General features: G+C 37.0%; 3 protein-coding genes across 19 annotated transcripts in view; 1 reads left to right on the top strand and 2 right to left on the bottom strand.

Moving 5' to 3' along the window:
• Positions 1-22,093, top strand: part of Trps1 (transcriptional repressor GATA binding 1) — a 226,572-nt gene that overhangs the window by 86,968 nt on the left and 117,511 nt on the right.
• LOC148004790 (uncharacterized) overlaps positions 1-22,093 on the bottom strand; it is a 139,167-nt gene that overhangs the window by 43,069 nt on the left and 74,005 nt on the right. The window lies entirely within an intron of this gene.
• LOC120093649 (uncharacterized) overlaps positions 1-22,093 on the bottom strand; it is a 54,970-nt gene that overhangs the window by 24,236 nt on the left and 8,641 nt on the right. Inside the window, exons 3-6 of the mRNA XM_087559763.1 lie at positions 19,526-19,753; positions 16,704-16,828; positions 10,551-10,651; positions 7,138-7,246 (exon numbers count right to left, since the gene is read on the bottom strand). Coding sequence (XP_087415889.1) covers positions 7,138-7,246; positions 10,551-10,651; positions 16,704-16,802 — 309 coding nt within the window. The 5' untranslated portion in view covers positions 16,803-16,828; positions 19,526-19,753. The remainder of the gene's footprint in view (positions 1-7,137; positions 7,247-10,550; positions 10,652-16,703; positions 16,829-19,525; positions 19,754-22,093) is intronic.

Genomic DNA, 22,093 nt, shown 5'->3' with positions numbered 1-22,093 from the left:
GCTCTTGGAGGCTCTTTTCCTCTTTTTTTTAATGATGACTATTTGGAGGGCATATTGCTTTGATTTTTGTCTGTTTATTAGAAATTACTCGGTTATCACTGGATAAATCAATAGTTAACAAATTTAATTTATTTATTTTTTGTTTTTGATTCAATGTTTGTCTTGTGCCTGTTGAGGCTGGTCGCTTTGCATTTAATCCACTTAGTCACTGCATTTGCCTTAGGGAACAGCAGCCTTTCATGCAAATCCTAGTCAATGCAATGAAACTAATGGAGAAAAACCATATAGCTGCCCACGCCACACATATACATAGACAGGCACATATATCCATATATGTATGTGTGGGTGTATATGGGCACTCATAGAAACCATATACTTTCCTTCACAGCTTATGTCTACATTATACTAGAAAGTAGGAAACTTGCGTATCCCCATACTTGGATATAGCGATTGCCCCTGCTTAAATTTAGCAAGTATATTAATTGTTTGGACCTAGAACAAGTATTTTTATATTAGTACAGTACCTTCTACTTGAAAATTGGAGAACATTCCAAATGATGTACATATTAATTTCCCAGAACATTGTTTTAACCAAGTTGTACCTAAGGTGACAAAAAAAGTTCTCTTGTCCTTTTAAATATAATACAGCTCAACACTGGTTAGCTTTTTTCTTTTTTAATCCACTCCCCCATCCCCAGCAGGTACACTAACCACTGTATAGACTTGAATTACTATTCAGTTTGGAGAAGGAGAATTAATCATGACAACTATAATTACAAATTTGTATCAAGTACCAAACTAGCAAGTATTTTTTAATATGAAAATTTTAACAGTATTTAAAAATCCAGGGAATATATACAATAGTATTTTCTTAATCCATTCAATAATCAGATTTTTAAATGTATAAACATTTGAGAGTTTAACATGTAGCACCCCATCTTCCTACTTCACCCGAGTACTTTTAATTGCCCCAACTCGAGTAGCATCACTTTACCCCACTGGATCTATTTAAAAGGTCATGGTGGCTTGTCAGGCCTGCCATCTGAGAGACTTTAAGGTACTGCAGTCTTTTGCTGGGCCTGTTTGCACTATTTCAGGCTCGCCGCCATATTATCACTGCTTCTCACTCTTGGGGCAGTTATACAGCAACACAGATAGTTAAGTCTTTGTACCTAAGTTTTTAAACCTGTAGGGTTATGTTGGGCAAGACCTGTCAGTAAACAATTGCTTGGCTTTCCTTCACTGCTGTGGTTTAAGGGGGTAGCTGTTAGTTTGGTTGTACAAGCAATTGAAAATGTTCCGTCTCCCCCGCCCCCCGGAGCTGGGGACCGAACCCAGGGCCTTGCGCATACTAGGCAAGCGCTCTATGACTGAGCTAAATCCCCAACCCGAAAATGTTCCCTTTTTAAAAAGGTATTTTCCTTCTGACTCCTATATCCCCTCTACTTCCCCAGGGTTCCCTAAGCTCCAAGGAGGGACCCAATGGAGACTCTTTAATTTAGACTCTGTCATTGCCTAATGTCAGTTGTAGATCTTTGCCTGTGTTCCCATCTGCTGCCAGAGGAAACCTCTCTGATAACTGGACAAGATACCAGTCTCTGAGTATAGCAGAATAATGGGAAACTGTGATTAGTGAGCATTGTATGGGAAAAATATATTTTCTTTTTTTTTAATATTTATTTACTTTACATATATAACTACACTGTAGCTGTCTTCAGACACACCAGAAGAGGGTGTCAGATCCCATTACAGATGGTTGTGAGCCACCATGTGGTTGCTGGGAATTGATCTCAGGAATTAACCTCCGGAAGAGCAGTTAGTGCTCTTAACCACTGAGCCATCTCTCCAGCCCTGAAATATATTTTCAATAAAAAAAGAAAAATATTTTTTAACATTGTAGTTTATTTTAGTGTTGTACTATTATGGATGACCACCTAGTTAATACATTTAATTATATTTTCTTTCTTCTGCTTGTTCTAGGAGTGTGTACTTGACCCTTTATCCACATACCCAAGTTCCACCTAATCAAATGTAATCCAAAGGCCACCGAAGGGAACATTCTCTTTGGATTATCCCACAGTGTTGGGTACTTTCTTAAGTGTTGATTTGACATATTCCAACGTTGCACCTTTTGTTGATAGTAAAGTTTGGAATCATTTAGCAGGGAAAAATAGTATTAAGGAAAAGGAGATCAAGATACCAGCCTTCTTCTGCTATAACTGATTTTAAAGAATATGGCTTTATAAGTCTGAGCAGTACAATGAAATTTCCCTGTAGGCGTGCCTGGTGCCCACCACATGTATGTGGAAAGCACAGACTGTTTGCACCAATGGCCAAGGTTCAACCCGGTCTTCTTCTAGTATTTGGAGTTTGTTGAGGAAGATAAGCCATGCACTTGGGTGACCAGAAATTAAGTTAATATTTGCTAATAGGAAAAGTAAGATATAACGTTTCAGAACTGGGCATACTACTCACACATGCCTCATTTATACTGCAGGACTACTTTCATTTATGAACTGTGGTGAAACACTGAGCTAGAAGGAGCGGTGTTTGTACAAACCAAGCATAGCTGTAGTCTATGGTTAACGCCAATGCTACCTTCATCTCTGTGATCATAAAGCTGGCGAATTTGTTCTTGGAGTTGCAGTAAATAGGTAACATAGGGAATGTGAGCAGTAAAATGGTCCGACGTGTTGTTAGCATTCCTGACTTCCTGATACCAATTGCTGCATTTAAGCTGAGGTCACATGGTGTCACTGACTGGCGGAGGACATTTTTTGCTAAGTTGTTGGACATTGTTATTTCAACAATTGACATAGGAATTAGACATTCATATGTTTCCTTCCTATGAAGGCTGCTAAGTAGCATTTTTAATTAATTAATTAATTAATTAATTAATTAATTAATTAATTATCTATTCATTTACTTTTGGATGAACACTTTTATTTCATCTTAATCTTCTAGGAAATAGTCTATCAGTAAGGGATGTCAGGGCAGGAACTCAAAGTAGGAACCCAGAGACAGGAAAAGAGAAGCCATGGAGGAATGTTTGTTCCTTGATCAGCCTGCTGTCTTATAACACCCAGGACCCCCTAACCACCTAACCGTAGTTAGCACAGTCGTAGACATCAGGGGCCATCTGTATCAATCACTGTTGAAGAAAATGCACCACTGACTTCGTGACGCTAGTCTTATGGAGGGATAGTTTCAATTAAGAGTGCCTCTTCCCAGATATGTTTAGGTTTTGTTAGCATGTCATTTAAACACATAAATAGACATGTATGACTGCTTCAGACCTTTGTGCCTTATGGTTTTGAGTGTGCCTCTATCAGAGTTGATAGAGATAGTCCTCTGCACCTGACAGGCAGTATATAATCAGTACACCAATGCTTTTACCACTAGTGCTTATCAGAGTTTCCTCTGAGTGTTTCGCAATACACGTGCCTTTATATTTGCGACATCTCTAAAATTGATGCAACAACAGTTCCCTGGAATGTTCAAAATAATTCAAGGCACAAAGTAGCCTATGTGTTTAAACAAGTCCTTTACACCTTGGCCACATGGTTGTTTAGATTTTATGGAAACAGAATTTGTTTCTTTTCTTTCCTAACGTCAGGCATTCATCGGCAATGGTTTCTGTGCCCAATTAATGTCTCAAAGACTCTAAATAAAAAAATTTCTTCCCGGATCTTTTTCTGGGAGAGCCTGCTATTGATGGCTGATTATAGAATATTGCTTTTTCTGAACTATTTTATGATTTGTAGAAGTTGAGTTTTTAGATTCTTGAAGGGTTACCCTTATCCCTTTTTTCCCTCTCACAAATGAGTTGAGAGTTAATGCTGGCTGTTTTGTTCTAGTTAAAAATAAAACAACCGGAGATGACTGGCATTAAGGTGGACGCAGTTGACCTGGGTCATTGTTCATTGTTCTTGAAGTATAGGTCACTGAATGCTTCTGGTCTGTGTACCTCTGTTTCCACTGATGCTTTCCAAAGCAGTCCATGCAAAATGCTTAATGTTTCTACAATTAACATACAGGGTACCTATATAAAAGTATACAATCTACCCAAAGCAACTATTTAAAAGATTAAAAGACAGTGTACCCATTCATGGCCTACTTTTGCAACCAACAATGTAACAATTTGGTTTCTTACTAAGAATATAAAGATAGGGAGGTTAAAATGTTATAAAAATATTTTATATGAGTTTAAAAATGCTTGAAAATTTTGTTCAATGTTTATCTCTTGTATAAACTCAATAATGGAGTAATTATAATGACCTCAAATGCATTGAGCCTAGAGTCACTCACTTAATTATTAAACTCATAATAGTGTCTAATTAGAGTAAAGCCTTATCCTATATTGGTTATTCAATAGTGACCCAAACAGAAATATCCCTGTTCTTAGGTAGGTAAAACATTTTTTTTCTACCTAAGCTTTCAGGCTAATAAACATGAAATATTTGTTGTACAGACAATCCAAGAATAAATTAGAATGAACTCACTTTTACTTAGTTCCTTTTCTATAACCCTCAAACTGACACTTTTTTAATTCAATGTTATCTAAATTATAATGAATTATTAAAAATATGTAGTAAACAAATACCAAAAGCTTAAATTAGAAGACCAGTAATTAGTATAGTATCAATTTTTTATGAATATTTCAGATGACTCTGGGAAACATACTCGTATTCTGATATCACCCACAGCTGATAATAAATATAACATGTTTATTTACATTAATATCCTGGATCACATAAGTGGCAAGAATCTCTTTGTAAGATTTTATAATGCATTCTGTTACGCATAAATATACCATGGTGTTATTCTCTGTGATATCAGATCACTCAATGACCCTAACAATATCATGAAACATTGCTGATTCTGACTATACAACATACCATGATGTAGCCAAACAAAACAAAGACAAAAACATAAACAAAATAAAATTAAGTACAGGCCAAATTATTGGAGACTATATTGAATCCACGGTGTGAACTCTATGGTATAAATGACTGACTTTTTTGGACTTATCAGCAAAATACTATGTGATCCAGAGAAGAATGAGGAACATGATTCCGTTTGTCAAATTCAAGCATTGGCGTCTGTGGACAAGTAGCAGGGTGTGTGTGCATGTGAGACTCTGACTCAATCCTCATTGTCTCTCTCTGTAGACAAGGTTGGAATAGCCAGGCTTACATAGCACCTTCTGCTTGTTCTCACGTGTTTTGTATTCTCGTTATAATCACTGGGTGTTTGAAAACTTTTGCTGAAGATAGGTAAGGACCCTTCTTTTCTTTTACAAAATGGACGTTATAGTTGTGAATACTGCATCAAGCCAAGCCACTCTAATTTATTTCTGACCATATACTATATTCTAACAGAGTAGCTAGGGAAATAATTCAAGGTAAATAGGAAGGAACTGAGTGAAGGTATTGGCTTCCTAATTAGGAATCTATAGGTCTCATTTATAAGGTTTCATAGTTTTAAATAAATATAAAGTTAAGTTGTACAGTCATTCCTGCTAGAAGTAGCACTGCTTTCTGCCGTCTTAACACCAGAGACATCTTAACAGAACGTCTTTCTTTCTTCCGGAAGTCTAAGATGTAAGACTGACAATAGTCACTGTGCTCTGACTCTCGGATTCAGAATGGTGGTGGAATTTGACCTTTACAGATCATCTTGCTCGTCTTGGATTTAGGTCAGGCTTTTACACTTTACAGGAAGAAGAGAACGCTTGAGATGGTCATGATTTCTCCTCTTGAATGTGAGACACAAGAGGACTGAAGCAGTCCTTTAAGTAATGAATAAACTCCACCACTGAACTGATTCTCTTCATGGGCCAGCATACAGATTTTCAAAAACAAATATAGAGTCAGGTTGAATAGGCAGCTTGGACGTTTGGCATGTAGGCATACTTGGTTTCACAGAAAGTAGAAGATAGCACTCACTAGAAATAATGGACTTCTGAACCATAAATGATTTCCCAGCTTAATTTGCTAGATTCCTATTGGAGTGGAAGAGACTCCTCTCGCAAATATTATGGTCATGTTTCAGGAGGTTGTATTTCTAATCTTACAAAACCTGCACCCTGTTCAGTGAGGCAGGCAGTGAACAAAGTGCCTAAGGATTGGAGCTTGTTCACCCAGCCCAATAGATATGAGCGCAGGTTTGGTGTATTAAGAGGATACAATTTGAAGTATATTAGAACTACGTTCCACTGGACTGAATACAGAGGCACTGTACAGCTAACAATAGCAACTTGAATATATGTTCTAGTAAACAAGTTAGTAACCTCTCTGCTTATTTGAAATGTTTCCAAAGCAAGCATCACAATTTAGTAGATTCCATCAGCTTTCTCTGTAATGAAGAGGTATTTTAATTATTCTATAACCTTGAAAATGCCTCAATTACAAAAAGAGCGAAACTTGAGACTGCGGGTGAATTAATTGCTTTGAAGCAATAGGCTTTGGTATTGTTTCCCCATATTTTGACAGTTGGTTAATAATTTCTCACATTTGAGTAGGGTCATTATGGCTGTTAGGTTACATTGAAATCTGAACTTTTCTGTAAAGTTCTGTGACTAGCTTAGCATCATCTCCACACCACGAGCTGTCTGTGTATAGAGAGGAAATAGACTGGTCCTTGCTCCGCTCAACCAGCCATATGCAGATGTCCTTGTCCTACCCTTATCTCCTTCTGCTTCCCATGCTCCTGTCTGGAGGGAATTGATCAGCCTGGAGGGAAAAAGAAGGCCTTGCCAAACAACTCCGATTGTTAAAAATCCTTGGGAAAGGTCACTGGTGCTTGATAACATGTTGGGAATCTTACGAATGACTGGTTTCTCTCTCTCTTTTCTTTCTCTCTCTCTCTCCCTCTCTCTCTCTCTCTCTCTCTCTCTCTCTCTCTCTCTCTCTCTCTCTCTCTCTCGGACCTCCACGTTGAAGAGGGAAATTACAAATGTTGAAATAATCTGTTCTATTTGCCCAGTCTGCTCCAGGATTTGGCAAACACAAAGTATAATGAAATCCTACCTGGTGTTTTCCTGAAAGTGACAATTCTAATCTTAGAGGAGAGTAAGACAAAAGTGCCTTTAAAACTCGACCGTAGTCGAGGGTGATCTGTGCAGACAAGCCTTACCTTTGAAAACTGAATTATGAGCCGGGTACATCTTGTTAGTGGCTTCCTGGGTTTGGATGTTTGGGGAGTGAGAGTCCCACAGGTACCAGAGGAAGAGATAGGAACAGATCTGTAACCACAGGAGGAAGGAGAGTCCCTGGGTGCTTGAGGCAGATCACTGTTTTTACTCCTTTGCTCGGCTTCATTCATGGTCTGGTCTGGTCTCTTTGTTCCTCCCTTTGTCCTTCCCCTCATCTACCCCTGGGCATCCTGTCTCTCTCCTTCCTCTGGCATGCTTCGCAAAGGCCCTTCTCTCTGAACCGGTGCCTTCTGGAGCAGTCGCCCCTTATCTCAGCACCCCATTGACTTGCCTTCTACTCTAATCACTTTAAAAAGTTATGTCCTCTTTCTTGGCCTCCATACTGAAATGTATTTCAGTCTATTACTCATTCCATTGATAAGTCTCCCATTTATCCAAACTTTGAGAGCTGTGCTTTTTTGAGTTGTTGAAAAGCTTGTATTCAAGATCATGCTGCAGTTTTCTCTGGCCAGAATGTGAATTATTTTGGACATTTTTTAAAACTATTAACTATGGAAATTTCAGTTGAAAATTTAAAAATGGAAACACGCTCAATTTTGTCACCCTAAACCAATTTTTTCCCTGTGCCTCGCTTTCTGGGGTTTTGAGAGTGAGAATGGATCTCGTATACGGATTGCCTCTTGAGTGGGTTGGGGATGGGGGATTGTAGAAGTATTTTTGTACATTTTAGGTTCTCAAGTTTATGTTAAGACTTTAATAGGGCTGGAAAGCCAGACAACCAGGAGTGAGAAGCTGCTTTCTTTGTTAGTTTGTGACTTTGTTCTCCCCTTTGGGCATCCTTGGAGCTCTGAAAACAAGAAAAATCCCTCCTCATACTGTACGTCAGTGATGAGGAATGCTGCCTTAGTTTTACAGACTTCACTTCTTTGCTTTTGCATTAACGATGACACGATTTTAGAATCTAGTGAATAATCATATGTAATGTATTTACAGAAATATATTTTATGCAGATATTCATATGAAGTTACAAGTACTACATCACTATTAAATCACTTGTTTTGATTTTGCTAGTAGCTGATGTGACAAATTTTGATGATCCAGTCTAGTCTCCAGGGTGACTTCTTTCCCTACTAGGTAGTGATTTCTATACTCCAGTATTCTGAGAATAAGTGTTCTGAAGCCATTGTACCAGGTCAAATTTAATTAATCATTTTTTGAATGAATCTTATACTCTGGATTTCCAGGATTAAAGTTTGAAGGTAAGCATTTTTTTGAGGGGGGAAAATGTCCTGGCAAAGGACTTATTTTCATTTAATCCTACAAAGGAAAGATTTAAATTGTATGCATGTAAAAAAGAATAATTTATTAAAACAACCATATTATTATAAGAATTGTAAAAGAATGTTAATGACATAGCTTAAATATGCTACAGTTGATGTTACATCATCTAAACTAATTCAGAAAATTTCTGTCCTGTACTACTAAGTTCAAAATGTTGATTTATTACGGTCTATTCATAATTATTATAAATGTGCATTATTCAATTTTCATAATATTTATTACATTTCTTATGATTTGCCATAAAAAACTTCAAAATAATTGTTGAAATTATGCTTTAATGTCTTTTCTTTAGGGGCAGAGATAGGACACAGCAAATTAGCAAGCCCTAGACCTGGGTTCCATCCCAAGCACTGCAAAATTAATAAATAAGAGAATAAAAATTCTTCCCTTCATGTGAATTTAATTTTACATTCATGATAACTGTTTATATATGTAAGTGGTGGGGCGACTGTCTCCCTTTGACATGTGCTAATAAAATGTTATGGCCAGATAGTAGATCAAAATAAAGAGACTCCCCCAACACATCTCATCTTTTAGATTACGCGAAGTGCATTATGCAACCACATTCATTCTGTGTGACTCAGGCAGAAACTTTAATTTTCTTTGGAACAGGCTCACACCATATTTATCTCACTGATTCTATTCAGGGGGAGAAAAAATATATATAAAAAGATATCTTGTTAGATTTGGTGACATAAAGGTCAAAAGATAAACTGTAAATGATCTCCGTGTTTATTTTTTTGACAGTGTTAAATTAGGAGCCGCTCAGCCTTCCTGGAGAATCACAACCTGAGTAATTGAACAAGTCGCTGGGGAGTATGCTTGGTTAGGCTGATTCCTATTCTGTTGACTTGTCAGGGGCCAATAATTAAAGCTGAAAAGCGATGCTCATTAGTGTCTGCAAGATGATTCAAAGAATAAGGGAGAGAAGTCCTTGAGGCGCACCTGCAAAAGGCAGGCATGCCTGGGAGGTGAGCAGATCGAGTGGCTGCCCTTTCTGCTGTGTTAGCAGTCTAGTTGTGAAAGGGGCACACTGAGTATTGTAAATGTCCTTGCCCCACACAGATCACAAATCACCTTTTACTTTTGTACTTCCCCCCTATGTAATAATATTCTGCACAACGATATTTGTAAGGGAATTCCTTTCAGAGAATAGTCCTTTGAAAAAAATTAAACTGGAAACCATTTCATTCATTTGCTGGAAACTTTGTACCTGAATGCACTTCTCCTTTGGATTCTCAGTTGGCTATACATAAAATACATGAGGTATACAGTGTTGGCTGCAAAAGTGTTTGCCACATTTACTGTGCAAATATAGGATTTTAAAAATGGATATTTAAGTGAGCTAAACTGAATAGAGGACAAAAGCATAGGCTATAGAGACATCTAGAAGAGTGAGAATTTATAACCTGAGAAGAACTCTGGGTGGAGAACAATTGTTTTTAGCACTGAATGCTGTGCAAACATGATCATAATGTCCTGAAATGCTTTCTTTAGTTTGTTATTCTTTAGTTTTGTAAAATTCAGTCAATTTGTTGGATTTTGCTGTTATCTATTATTCTAAGAGGTATTTTGTAGTGATGATGCACTCATTTTGTTTCCAGCACTACACTTTGTCCTGGGCCTTGCAGCTGGACAATGTATATGTCTTTTCCAAAGCCCCACGTTCTGTTGGAGTCCTTAGTTTGTTATATAATACCCAACAAGAACATTTTGTTCCTTTGTTGATCCTACTGATGTGATTCTCTCTGAGATTTTGTCCATAAGGAAAGCCCTCCCACATGTGAGACTTCTACAACTTATATCACAGACGTGCCATGCTGATTTGAACTTGTGAATGTTTCTGTATCTTCCATTTATGCCGAGTCCCTTAAGGACGTGGATTGATTCTTGTTAATGTTTGCATGTCTGGTGGTTGGAGCTCAGTAAATGTTGGTTAAACTTAATCAGGGAGCAGAAGAGATCTTCTGGGATAGTTATATATTTCCAAAGATAATAACAGCTTTAGAAGTCAAATAGAACAACCCCCTAGTCTATGCCAAGAATTCCTTACTGGATGTTCTTTAACAGATAGCTCCTTTGCTGGCTTGGTAGAACATTTCCAGAACTTGAGAGGTCAACATTTTGCGAGCAACTGCTTCTAGATTGGACAACCTGAGTTTATAACAACAGAAAGTTTATAGTTAACAGAGTGGTACTTTACATAAATTATCTTCAGTATTCATAATGTCCTTCAGCATTGGAGATCAATTATCGTTAACTCCATTCTGCAGATAAGGATGCTGCATTCCAGAGATGTTTGATGCTTTCCTGAAAGCCTTGTGCCTCCTTGAGAATCTACCTGTTTCTGAGTTAAGCTTTAGAAGTTTCTGTTTCCAAGCCCGAAGCTACCTCCTTACCGTTTTTCTCCATTATTACAAATATACTAATTGTCAGTTTTCTTCAGTAATCTATCCATGTGTATCCATGGAGACAGGGGTGTTTACCACATCCTGCTGCAACATAGTCATGCCGTGGAAAACACTGTCCTAAGCAGGTGGGTTCCTTACATTACATCAGTACTCCAGTCTACCTTAATCTTTCTTATGCTTGAGTGGGTTCTCTGAGAGATGTTTTTAAATAAGGTACTTTGGCAGAAAAGTCTACTTGAGTAGGGCTTTCTATATCTGTATTTATTAGTGAGAACTAGTGAGAAAAGTCCAAAAGGAGAGATCCTTAACTGCGAAATGTGGGTCTAGAAGAATCAATGCTTTATTAATACTGCTGAGTTGATAAGCAAACTGTTATGTATAGAAGCCCTCCCCACTCTTATCAGACCAGTATGCGGTATTGATTTTATTCTGTAATATGCTATGTTTCTGTGAGAACAGTTATATCCAAACCACAATCAATATTGGCTCATCTGACAGTTATAAATGCTAAATCTATATTCATTTGCATGATTATTGACAGCACTTGAATTTAATAGGGTTGGTTTTTTTTTTTAAAAAGCTGTGAGCTTTATTTTCTTAAAGGTTTCTCTTAATATAAGGAAGGTAGATACTTCATTTGACATTCTCTTCTATTTGAAATAAGCTTATTGATTCAAACTAGAAAAGCTCACATTAATTCATACATTTCTAATATTTTTCTTTGTGATAGACTGTGATGACCCAATTATATATTCTACTCAGAATGTCTCTCATCAGTTCTCCTAAAAATTTTTTTAAAGAGCCATTGAACCAATTTTTACAGTACTATTAATCAGAGTAATCAGTATTAATATACTACTTTACCAGCTGAGTGCCACTTGTCACTAATATGACAGGGTAAATTTTACAATTTTTTTTACAAAGACTTTAATTTAGTAGGAGAAAAAAGGGGGTGGGAACAGGATTTTAATTGTTAGCAATCAGAAGCTTGCATGATTACGACTGGCATTCTGAATCAGACATGGCAGACTCTACTGGGAATCAATTTCATTTCTTACTAATTCTTTCACAGATTTAAATGTAGTCTTATTTACCAATACATGAAACATTAATTATAGGTAGACCTAAGGGTGAGTAATATGTCAGCTAGAAGTAATTTCTTATTGGAGTTGAGGATTTCAAGGTGATTTGTCTAGACAGCTTTCTTCTTTTGTATCTTGCTTGCTTTGGAAATCTCAAATCTAAAACCTAAAATCTCCAATATCCTTAGGCCTCCAAACCAATCGTTTATGTATAAAATGGCCACTCTTGAGTACTGACATATTTTGGTGAGGATTGTTTTGTTAAGAAGTTTCTTTTAAAGATGATCCTTAGCATTAATGCAAGTTCTTTTATCTCCAATGTTCATGTTAGTCATTGTTTAGTTCTCCAGTAAAGCATTAGGTATTCCATTCAGACAAGAGGATAGAGCAGGAGAACTCAGCAAATGGTGCATAGAAAAGCTGGCTTGCCGGCAGCTACCTTTCTGCTGTGAGGCCTTCCTAGACAGAGAAAAGCTGGAGACTGAGTAAGGCTGAAGGGTGGTAGAGACACTCTTCATGGACGGTGTGACAGAGAAAGCAGACAGAGGCCCCAGAAAGAAGTCCAAATGTTTTCCAAGTCCTCATTACCCAAGGGGGATTGCTGCATTTCTGAACATTTAACTATACGTGGTACGCGTATTGACCAGACTACCAAACAATGTGTAGATCCAGAACTGGCAACAGAAACTCACTCACTGATCACTTTATAGAATAATCCGTGAGCTATTTATTCCTTGTTGCCTAGGTAAAGCTCAGAGAAAAGAAAGACACACACACACACACACACACACACACACACACACACACACACACACAGAGAGAGAGAGAGAGAGAGAGAGAGAGAGAGAGAGAGAGAGAGAGAGAGAAAATCAGAATATTTCTCTTTCCTTCTGATTAAAAATAAAAGTGATGCATAGAAAGTTGGTTTAGTAAATTATAGATAATAAAAGCATCTCTTAAGGGCTTGCTGTTTGATGGGACTTTTTAATGATTTAATATAATTAAAAAATAAAATTAAGTAAACTTCCCGTAATTTGGAGGCTAGATTAAGAACAAATTTCTGGGAAATTACTGTCAGTGATAAACTTTAAATACAGTTGACCAGTAAGTGTAATGTCAGTTTTATTGTTTAAGCATTTGAACTTGGCTTTGTAAACAAAAAGAAGACAAGAGTTGGGTGCCTGCTGAGAATGATTTGGTAACTTCTCTTTGCCTATGCTTATGAGTATGGGCCTAGTTTTAGCCAACTAGGATGGAGACTGAGCTTCTGCTCTGTGCATAAATGTAAGGGAATTTAAGGAAAGGAAGAGATTAATTATTGGGATAAGTATAACAAATGGCTCTGCAAACTGATATTTGCCCACATTGACAGGTGCCTCCTCATATTGGAAGCTTGTAGCCATACATAATTTGAGAATATTTTTAAAAAGCATTTTTTCTGGAAATATTCACTTAAAAACTGAACCCTCTGTCTCTGTCTCTGTCTCTGTCTCCGTCTCTGTCTCTCTCTCTCTCTTTCTCTCTCTGTGTGTGTGTGTCTGTGTTTGTTTGTCTTTTGTGTCTATGATACATCTTCATTGAATATATATTACCTTTCAGTTTTGAAATATCAAATAGGAATTTGTAAAACCCATTTGCTCTTCAATATAAAGAATAACTGAACACAATTTAGAACATAAATCTTGTGTACTTTCCATTATGTAAATATTTATAGATAATGTACTTATTTCTTTAAATGAAGGGAAACATTATATATACTACAGTAGCTATTATGGTCCTGTCTGATTATTTTTATTTTAGTTTCAAATAGTTACACACACACACACACACACACACACACACACACACACACACACATATATTTGCTATCAGTAAGCATTCAGAGTTACTTTTATGTTTATTATTATAAGATGGATAAATAAAAGAGAAAATAACATCCAATGTTCCATTCCACCGAAGATAGGATTGTACTATTTAAACAAATATCTAAAAACATAGCAATTATTAAACTCTGACCATCCAACGTAATATGCTGCATCACAGAGGGAAGAGCAGCATAGTTTATGAGGCACAGTCACTCAGGTGATCACTTTAGCAGCAATAGAAGGAAACACCATGGAGCCATAGATCAGGGCGTGCTACAGTTATTTATTTCAATGTTTTTGGTCATCGCCATGTTTATCGTGTGATAACTCCTATCCCAAGAAAAGAAAGCAAAAGAGCAAGAAGGATCCTTCTAGTAACGAGCGTGAGCCAATCTATTTAAAATACTAATGTAAGGGACACAAACGATAGCCATGCTGATATAGAGGATAGTTTGAAAGACACTGAGAATCAAGGTGTTTAAATAAGACTCTACTCTACTCTGTCTAGTCAGTCATCTTCAAGTTCAAGTGGCCCAACGTGATTTCTTGTAGTTTTCTTCGTCCTTCCTGTCCACATTCCTCTTTTCCTTTTAGGTCTAATTACTTATGAAATCTGAAGACCGTGTACCATGATATTTCATAAATAGTGAGTTTCAACCTAGGGTTTGTTATAATCCTAGCACTTGGGAAGTAAAAGGAGGAGAAATAGGAGTTCAGGACCAGCATCAAGTAAATAGAAAATTATTATAGGACAGCTGGGTTACATGACCTCTGTCTCCAAAAACCAAAAAGGTTAATAATAATAATTAATAATAATAATAATAGTAATAATAATAATAATAAGAGCATAAGCCAGAATCCAATACCAGTTGCACTGGAGAACGTAGTCGTTAAATTAATTAAATGATGGATGGGTTTAGCTGTCACCAATGCAGAAAGCCTTAGTGGACTTTAGTTTCTCCTTATCAAATAAAGTCTTGTGCTTTGGTTCATATTTTGCTCTAAAGAACTTTGTGTGAGTCTGATTAACCACTAAATGTACCCTCATAGCTTTCTGCATACCTAGTAATTTTGTGGAGCAAATCAATACAATGTAACCTGTTGAGGATTAATTAGAAGCTGTTCTTGCCACCCTGAAGTGTTGGCTATCATTTCAGACGGGATCTGCACAGATGCCAGGGAGGCAGGCCCAACCGTTGCCTCCATTCCTGACTTACAGACCATGCCGTTCTTCCTGGCCAGGAAGGAACACAGTTCTATATGCTATGAAATCTTCGCAATGCTCCTGTAATTTAGAAGCCCACATTCCTAGCCTTTCTGAAGAAAAAATTGAGGCCTAAAGTAAGTAAATGGCTGCCTCTGTCAAATAGGCATTTGTGAGGAGATGAGACCCACGTTCAAGCTCTGGTAAGCTGTTTCCTGTGAGTGTTCCACTACTGTCTTCTAGTTATAGCCACCAGCATTCATCTCCATTGATTTGAAAACATTCTCCTAGTGATCTGCACCTTCCTTTATTCCCCCCCAGCATTCCAAAGAGAATTAAGCTCTGAGTTTAGATTTTATTTTGTTCGTTTTGTGTTGATGAATTATCTCTCAGTAACAATGTGGAATTCTGTCCTATTCAGGACTTTCACATTTCATACTTAATTATAATACATACGGGCATTACGACATTAAACAAACATGAATTCTAGAACATAGTGATTTCAAAATAACTCTACTTAAAAAGTCCCTTAGGTTATGCGAAGGACTTTGTAAGAGAGATGAATTATTTTTAGTCTGATAAGACTACTATTGAAATCCACACTAAATTAAGATAGATTCCTTCTCATTTTGAGATGTCGTTTGGGTTGTGGTTTATACGAATTGACCATCTTCCCGTGCACAAACGGGTAGATTTTGTTTTGAGCAAGTTCCTATAAGTAAATACTAGGAGGAAAATAATAGGGCTGATATTCTCTTCTCATTTGCTAAAAGTTAGTGTCAAGTTTTTAAACATTCCTCATTGGTAAGATCTTTCTCTTTTTTGCTCATGTAAATGAACAGATGGGCATTTACACGAATTAACCAGTTGTTCTTTCAGAAGAAAAATCACAAAGGAATGTTAAGGGTTCCTCTGAAAGCACATCATTTCTAAATTGAAAGAAAGAAGATGGATGAAAGCCTCAGCCAGGAGGTGGAGGGCAGTAAGTGCTCAAAGTCACCAGCATGCAAAGGTTATGGAGGGCTTCATTTGAACACACCCTTTCCCCTTCCTTATGGCAGTGGAAACAGCATTCTGACAAGCTTATTTTTCCTGTGTGTGTGTCTGATGTAGTTGAAAATGTCTGGAGTCTTCTTTTCTTCCTCTGTCCTTTAGATGACTATATCTCCATGAACACTAAGCTACTTCAAACCTGTCCTAATGCCTTCATGACATTGTTTGTGGTGAGGTTAAGGGGACTGTGCATTTACCACTTACTGCACTGGGAAATCCCAGGCGCTGGGTTCCTACCAGCTTTTGTTAGTCCACAGAGAGAAGAAAGTTTAGGCTTGTGCGTTTCCCTCCTGGAGCCCTGATTATTTTGGAGTAGGTCATATTGTAGGACTTAAAATTGTTTAATTATAGCACTTGACAGTTCTCTCATAATAATAATACTTAGCACTTACACAGGCTGTTTCATCTTCAAAGCCTTTCACAAGCACTAATTAATTCTCACCACATGCCTGGGAGGAGGGTATCATCCCCATTTTACAGATATGGAAATTGATGCAAGCAAGTTAAGAGTCTCCCCATTGGTCATAGTGGGAAGCCAGAATCTAAATGCAGGTTGCAAATTTAGGAGTGGCTGGCGCCTAAATCCTTTACCTTAGGCCTAAATCTGGCCTCTTCTCTGTTCATCTCTTCATATTTCCTTCCTTTTCTTTTTCCAGTTTTGGAAAAGACTTGGTATTTTCTCTTCTCCATTCCCTTTAGAAAGTCTTTGTTTAACACTGCTCCAAGAAATAAATAAATCATTTCAATATAAGAGCTTTAAAGACATAATATGTCTAATCAGGACATGAATATTTCGAAATGTCAGGAAATGAATTAGGTTTGGGTGAAAGGAAGGATTCCAAATTACATTTTGCCTGATAAATATTGCCACCATAAACAGTAAAAATAATGACAGTAATTAGTTAACATTACCAAACAAAGCGTGCATTTAAAATGAAACTGACCAGACATTTTTGTGTCATACTGACTGAGTGCAACACAGTCCATTCTCTGGCAAAGGAAGGACTCATTTGAATTGTAAATCGCTAACATGGTAAATTGTAGATTGCAATAGCAAGGCTGTGCTATGCTGTGATAAATTACAAGTGCAACATTGGCTAAGCTTCTGAAGCAACCTTATATTTCTGAACTACTTACTGTGCTATCACTGCTAATATCTTCCGCAGAGCCTTCATGCCATAGTACGTTGCTCTATCCATGGAAAAGGAATTCCAATGTATTGTGGCTATACCAAGGCTTTATGTGGCTCCTGTGACCTTTGACATGTGTTACCTATATCAGTCATTTTAGTATTTCTCATTTTGGGTTCTGCTCTGCGGTTATGTAGGTCTTGGCACAGATCATGTTTGAAAATTCACTTATTATAGTGTTATAATCAACAATGTCAAGTATATCTTAAAATGGAATGTGCTTCGGAACAAAAAGTCTCATCAGAATCATAAAATATGTCGTGATAAATGCACTCTTAGTCCTTCGTCTCATTCGGCAAAGGAGGATGTGAGATTGAATGAGGGCACTAAAGACTGGTTTCCAGACAGGAGGCAGCTATGTCCTGTGAGCCCTAAAGAGCTCTAGTGTTCTCAAGTGTCACACTTGACTTCTGCACCTACTTTGTTTTCCTAGTGGCCCAGTGTTCGTCTTAGAGCACAAATAAATTACTCAGAATGTGGGGAGCGGATTGACACGTAGAAGCTACTTTTTTAAAGTCTGTGCTGTTAGCATTCCGTTGTCATGGCATAGCCAGCAAAATTGGTTGGATTAGGATAAAGATTCATTATAGCTTTCTGTTCTTAAATAGGCCATGGTAAAAATTCATTAATGTATATTGAATGCATGAATGGTACAATTTCAGAGTTTGCGTTATGGTAAGAAAGAATGATGGATAGAAACACCATACAGGAATCAAAACCAAAAACAAACAAAACAAGAAACCTTCTAACTAGCTCCATTTTTTTGGTAGTATCTGGACCCCAGTTTCAATGTCCCTGGTACAGGGAGCCCTTCAGAGAGTAGGGTTCATTTTCTGCTGTAACCTATATACACATGCTCAGAAATGCTATTTGTCACCTGACTTGTTTGTTTACCAAGAATATAAGTTTATGGAGGATGTTCCAAATTTGTCCTGTCTTTATATTTGTGATCGTATTTCAGTATTAATGAATTAAATATTATATAAATGTAAGACATTTGATAACAGAAAGAAAATTCTTTAGTGACAAAAACGTCAAGGTTTTAGAAAGATTCAGTGAAAATGGGTAATGTTAATAATTATCAAACTAAAAAATTTGTATTTAGGTTAAAGATCACAATTTACTGTTTTTTTAAAGAAATATTCAAGAAAGTTGTTTAAGAAAGACAACTTGAAATAGACCTACTAATTCAGGTGGGCCAAAAATATATTTCTTAATATAATTAATTCCTATGCTAATGCATAAATCACTACAGCAGTGAATTAAAATGGATACCAGTGGATATGGGATCGTTTGTGGTTCCGAATTTACCCTTAGCTTTTAGTTAACCGACTCAATCAGAGAAATGTTGGTGTGGATTGTATAATGAATTATAAATAGGAGATCAAGACTGTGATACAAACTCCTTCTCAGTCCTTCAAGGTTATCACTTGATGCTGAGAACCTAACTGAAGTGTTTTGTCCCTGCTGTAATCCAGTCTATTGTGGTTTAGTTGTTGAATGCCTCCTATTAGAGAATTAAGAATTGTTAATAGTTTCTCTCATTTATTTTTTGTGTTATAGGAATACTTAACATAGCCCATAGTATTGAGCAATGCCTCACTGCATTTTTTCACTAACCACATCCTGGGTCCTCTTCTAATTGCAACATTTGTGCAGTGTAAAGTGTTGGTGATATTTAGGCTGTCCTTTTGCTGTTTTGTATAGAGAAACATTAGCCTTTTTAAAAATTTGATAGATTTTTAAAATCTTAGGAAAAAAAACTAGGTTCTGAATTGTAAATTCTTAGTGATGGCTGACCACCTGCAGAATAGAAGGGATCTTGCCATCAAGAGGTGGTATGTGGAGTGTGAAGGCTTCTCTTGCCAAGTGACACCTAAGTGCCTTTTGTTAGCATCCTGCTCTCTGCAAAGGCTCTGTAGGAAAACTCACTGGTGTTGGATGTGAGTTCATTGAGTCTCCCTAAGCATATAGCACAATCAGAAATGGCCAAAGGAGGGCATAGAGAGTTTGGAAGTGAGAACAAGTGAAATCAATGAAGCTCAAAGATTGAATTACAGTACAGGGTTGTTAGGGTACAAATTAGAATCGAATTGATCAAACTAATCATGAGCTGCTGATCTTTACTTGTAGCCATGTCAGGAGCCTTCTCTATAAACTTCACACTGAGACATAATTGTCTATTTGCTGACAGATCTATATATTTATTTGTGTTTTCAGTACCTTTGACAGTGCAAGTCCTCAAGAAAGATTGCCCAATGAAACTTCAAATCAGGAACTAGAAAACTTTTTTTAGGCCCCAACTTTTTGTCGAATGTAACAGGATATGATATTTTTAGTAATCTTAAAACAACTGCATGTATATCCATGTTTTCTAGTCCTTGTGGCTTCTTTTCATGCAAACTGGCACAGAAAGCGAATAATTTGTAGTTTTTGACGTTGTGTTGACAGCTGTTGAAAGATGTAAAAATTTAAATGCTTAAGAATGGAATTTAGACTCTAGATCTACTACTGCACACTTGCTCAGTGACCATAAACAACCATTATATTTTTCTGACCCTCAGATGGATCCCCTTTGATATAGGAATATTATTCTTGTTCCTACTAAGACCTAAAAAAAAACCCCATCAGCAGAGGAGTTTAGAATGCCTTTGGCACCTAATGCATAATATATTCTACATAAAATTTCTGATTCTAAATATTTATCACAGACTAATGACTGTAGCTTGGAATATATATTTGAATACTCACATCTAAATTTTCTCAAATTGACACCCTCTACTCTCAAAAATTGCTTACTTACAGTCATCTAGATAATCTCAGTATTTTTAAAGATAACAATAGTATGTATTTTATAAAGTATTCTTGGAAGTTGCATATAACTTTCATACATTGCTTGGAAGGAAACTTTTAACCAATTATTTCCCAGTGTTATGCAACATCATCATCAGATGAAAGATGTCCCCGTGATTCAAATGTCTTCCAGAATGTTCAGTCCCCTAACACTGCTGCTATTGGAGACAAAGTTTGCAGCAGTTGGAGTTTGGCGATACTTTCAAATCATAGATGTCATGACAAGTTCTTCTATTCAGACGATGTTTGGCATATAACGTCTCTGCTGTCATCAGCTGTGGGTTATAAAGTATGTCTGAAAGCAATGTAATCATACTCTTTTGTACAATTGTTGGGTTCATCAACACATAGACATTCTGTTTCTACATCATCACAAAGATAGGAATTTAGTCACTCCTACGAGCACATATTGTTTTCCCTTGTATTTTATTGATCGGCTGGGTGACCTTCTGACTCCTATGCTTACAGAAAAAGTACAGAAGATGGTACCAAAAGCAAACAAGTAAACAAAAAAAATCCCAACAGCCAAAAGCAATGACTTAGATTGGGTGCATGCTGCATCCTTACTCTGTCCTGTCCTTTCTTTTTATTTACTTCTTTATTTTATCTTATTGAAAATGGATATTTTTCTCTCATACAATATATCCTGATTATATCTTCCCCTCCCTCTACTTCACCAAGTTTCTCCCTTCTGACCCTTACATCTGCATCTACCTCTTTTATGTCTCTCATTAGAAAACCGGCTTCTAAGGGATAATAAAAATATATAATAAGATAACACAAAATTAACACGTGGAAATAGTCAGAAAGAGCAAGAAATAAAATAGTCCACGAGTGGGCACCCAAAACAGAGTCCAACTTGTTCACCCAGGAATCCCATAGAGTCAATAAACTGGAAGACACAGCAACAGACTTGTGAAGCAAAAAGACAGAGGAAATCCATGTGTATAAAATGAAATATATAACGAAATGTTCAGAAAAGAAAAATAAACCAAGTACAACAATGTGATACTAGGAACCTTAAAAGATGCCATTGAGTTCACCTTCTGTTGGCCATCTACTTGTGGGCATGAAACCTACACTTAAGTGTAATTTGGTTCCCCTGTGAGACAGTGTTGGAGAAACTAAAAATTTCATTTGCAAGTAGTTTATCAATTGGAGATTGCTTCTGGGTTAGAGATGGGCATGCGTTCCCTTCTTTCTACATTAGGGACCCATGTGGTGCAGACCCGTGCAGATGCTACACCCGCTGCCTGTCTCTGCATTCCTATGCCCATTGCTCATGTGGATTGACAGGACATGGTTTCCCTGGTGTTCTTCATGCCCTCTAGCTCTTACAATCTTTTTAGCTCTCCTTCCACAGGATTCCTTGATCCTTGAGAGGAGGGATTTGCTAAAAACATCCTTTTTATGGCTGTGTACCAAGGTCTCACTTCTGTATAGTGTCTACCTGCAGTCTCTTCCCTTCTGCTATAGGAGGAAGCTTCTCTGATGATGGCTGATGAAGGCACTATTCGTTTTTGTGTTCTTTAAACGGCCTTCATAAACTGTCTCTCCCCACTGAATGTAATTTGACTGTCCTAAAATACAGCCCTGCGGAATGGAGCCAGTAATTCCGTTAATGACAAATTTCCAAATTTGCTGGCAAGACTGTCAGTTAAATGTGTCATTTGCACATCTTGTTCTTCAAGCAAACAAAATAATACTTAAGTATGTAATAATATACAGTATTAAATCCCCCTGGGAAAAGAGCTGGTTTTAAATACTTTGAAAAGAAACTTTCAAGTAAGTGATTTACACAGTTAATTATGAACAACAAGCCTTGTAATTAACTGTTGCCATTTTGGGTGGAAATGGTTTCACCCATCACTAATCCGTCTATCCTTGTCTTTGGCCTTTGAGAGATTATGGGAAAATGCACACGATGAAAAGTTTAAC

This window comes from Rattus norvegicus, chromosome 7, assembly GCF_021556685.1.
Source record: "Rattus norvegicus strain SHRSP/BbbUtx chromosome 7, alternate assembly SHRSP_T2T, whole genome shotgun sequence".
NCBI lineage: Eukaryota > Metazoa > Chordata > Mammalia > Rodentia > Muridae > Rattus > Rattus norvegicus.
Note: the sequence above shows the minus strand (reverse complement) of the source record. Positions and strands in the feature narration are given on the sequence as shown.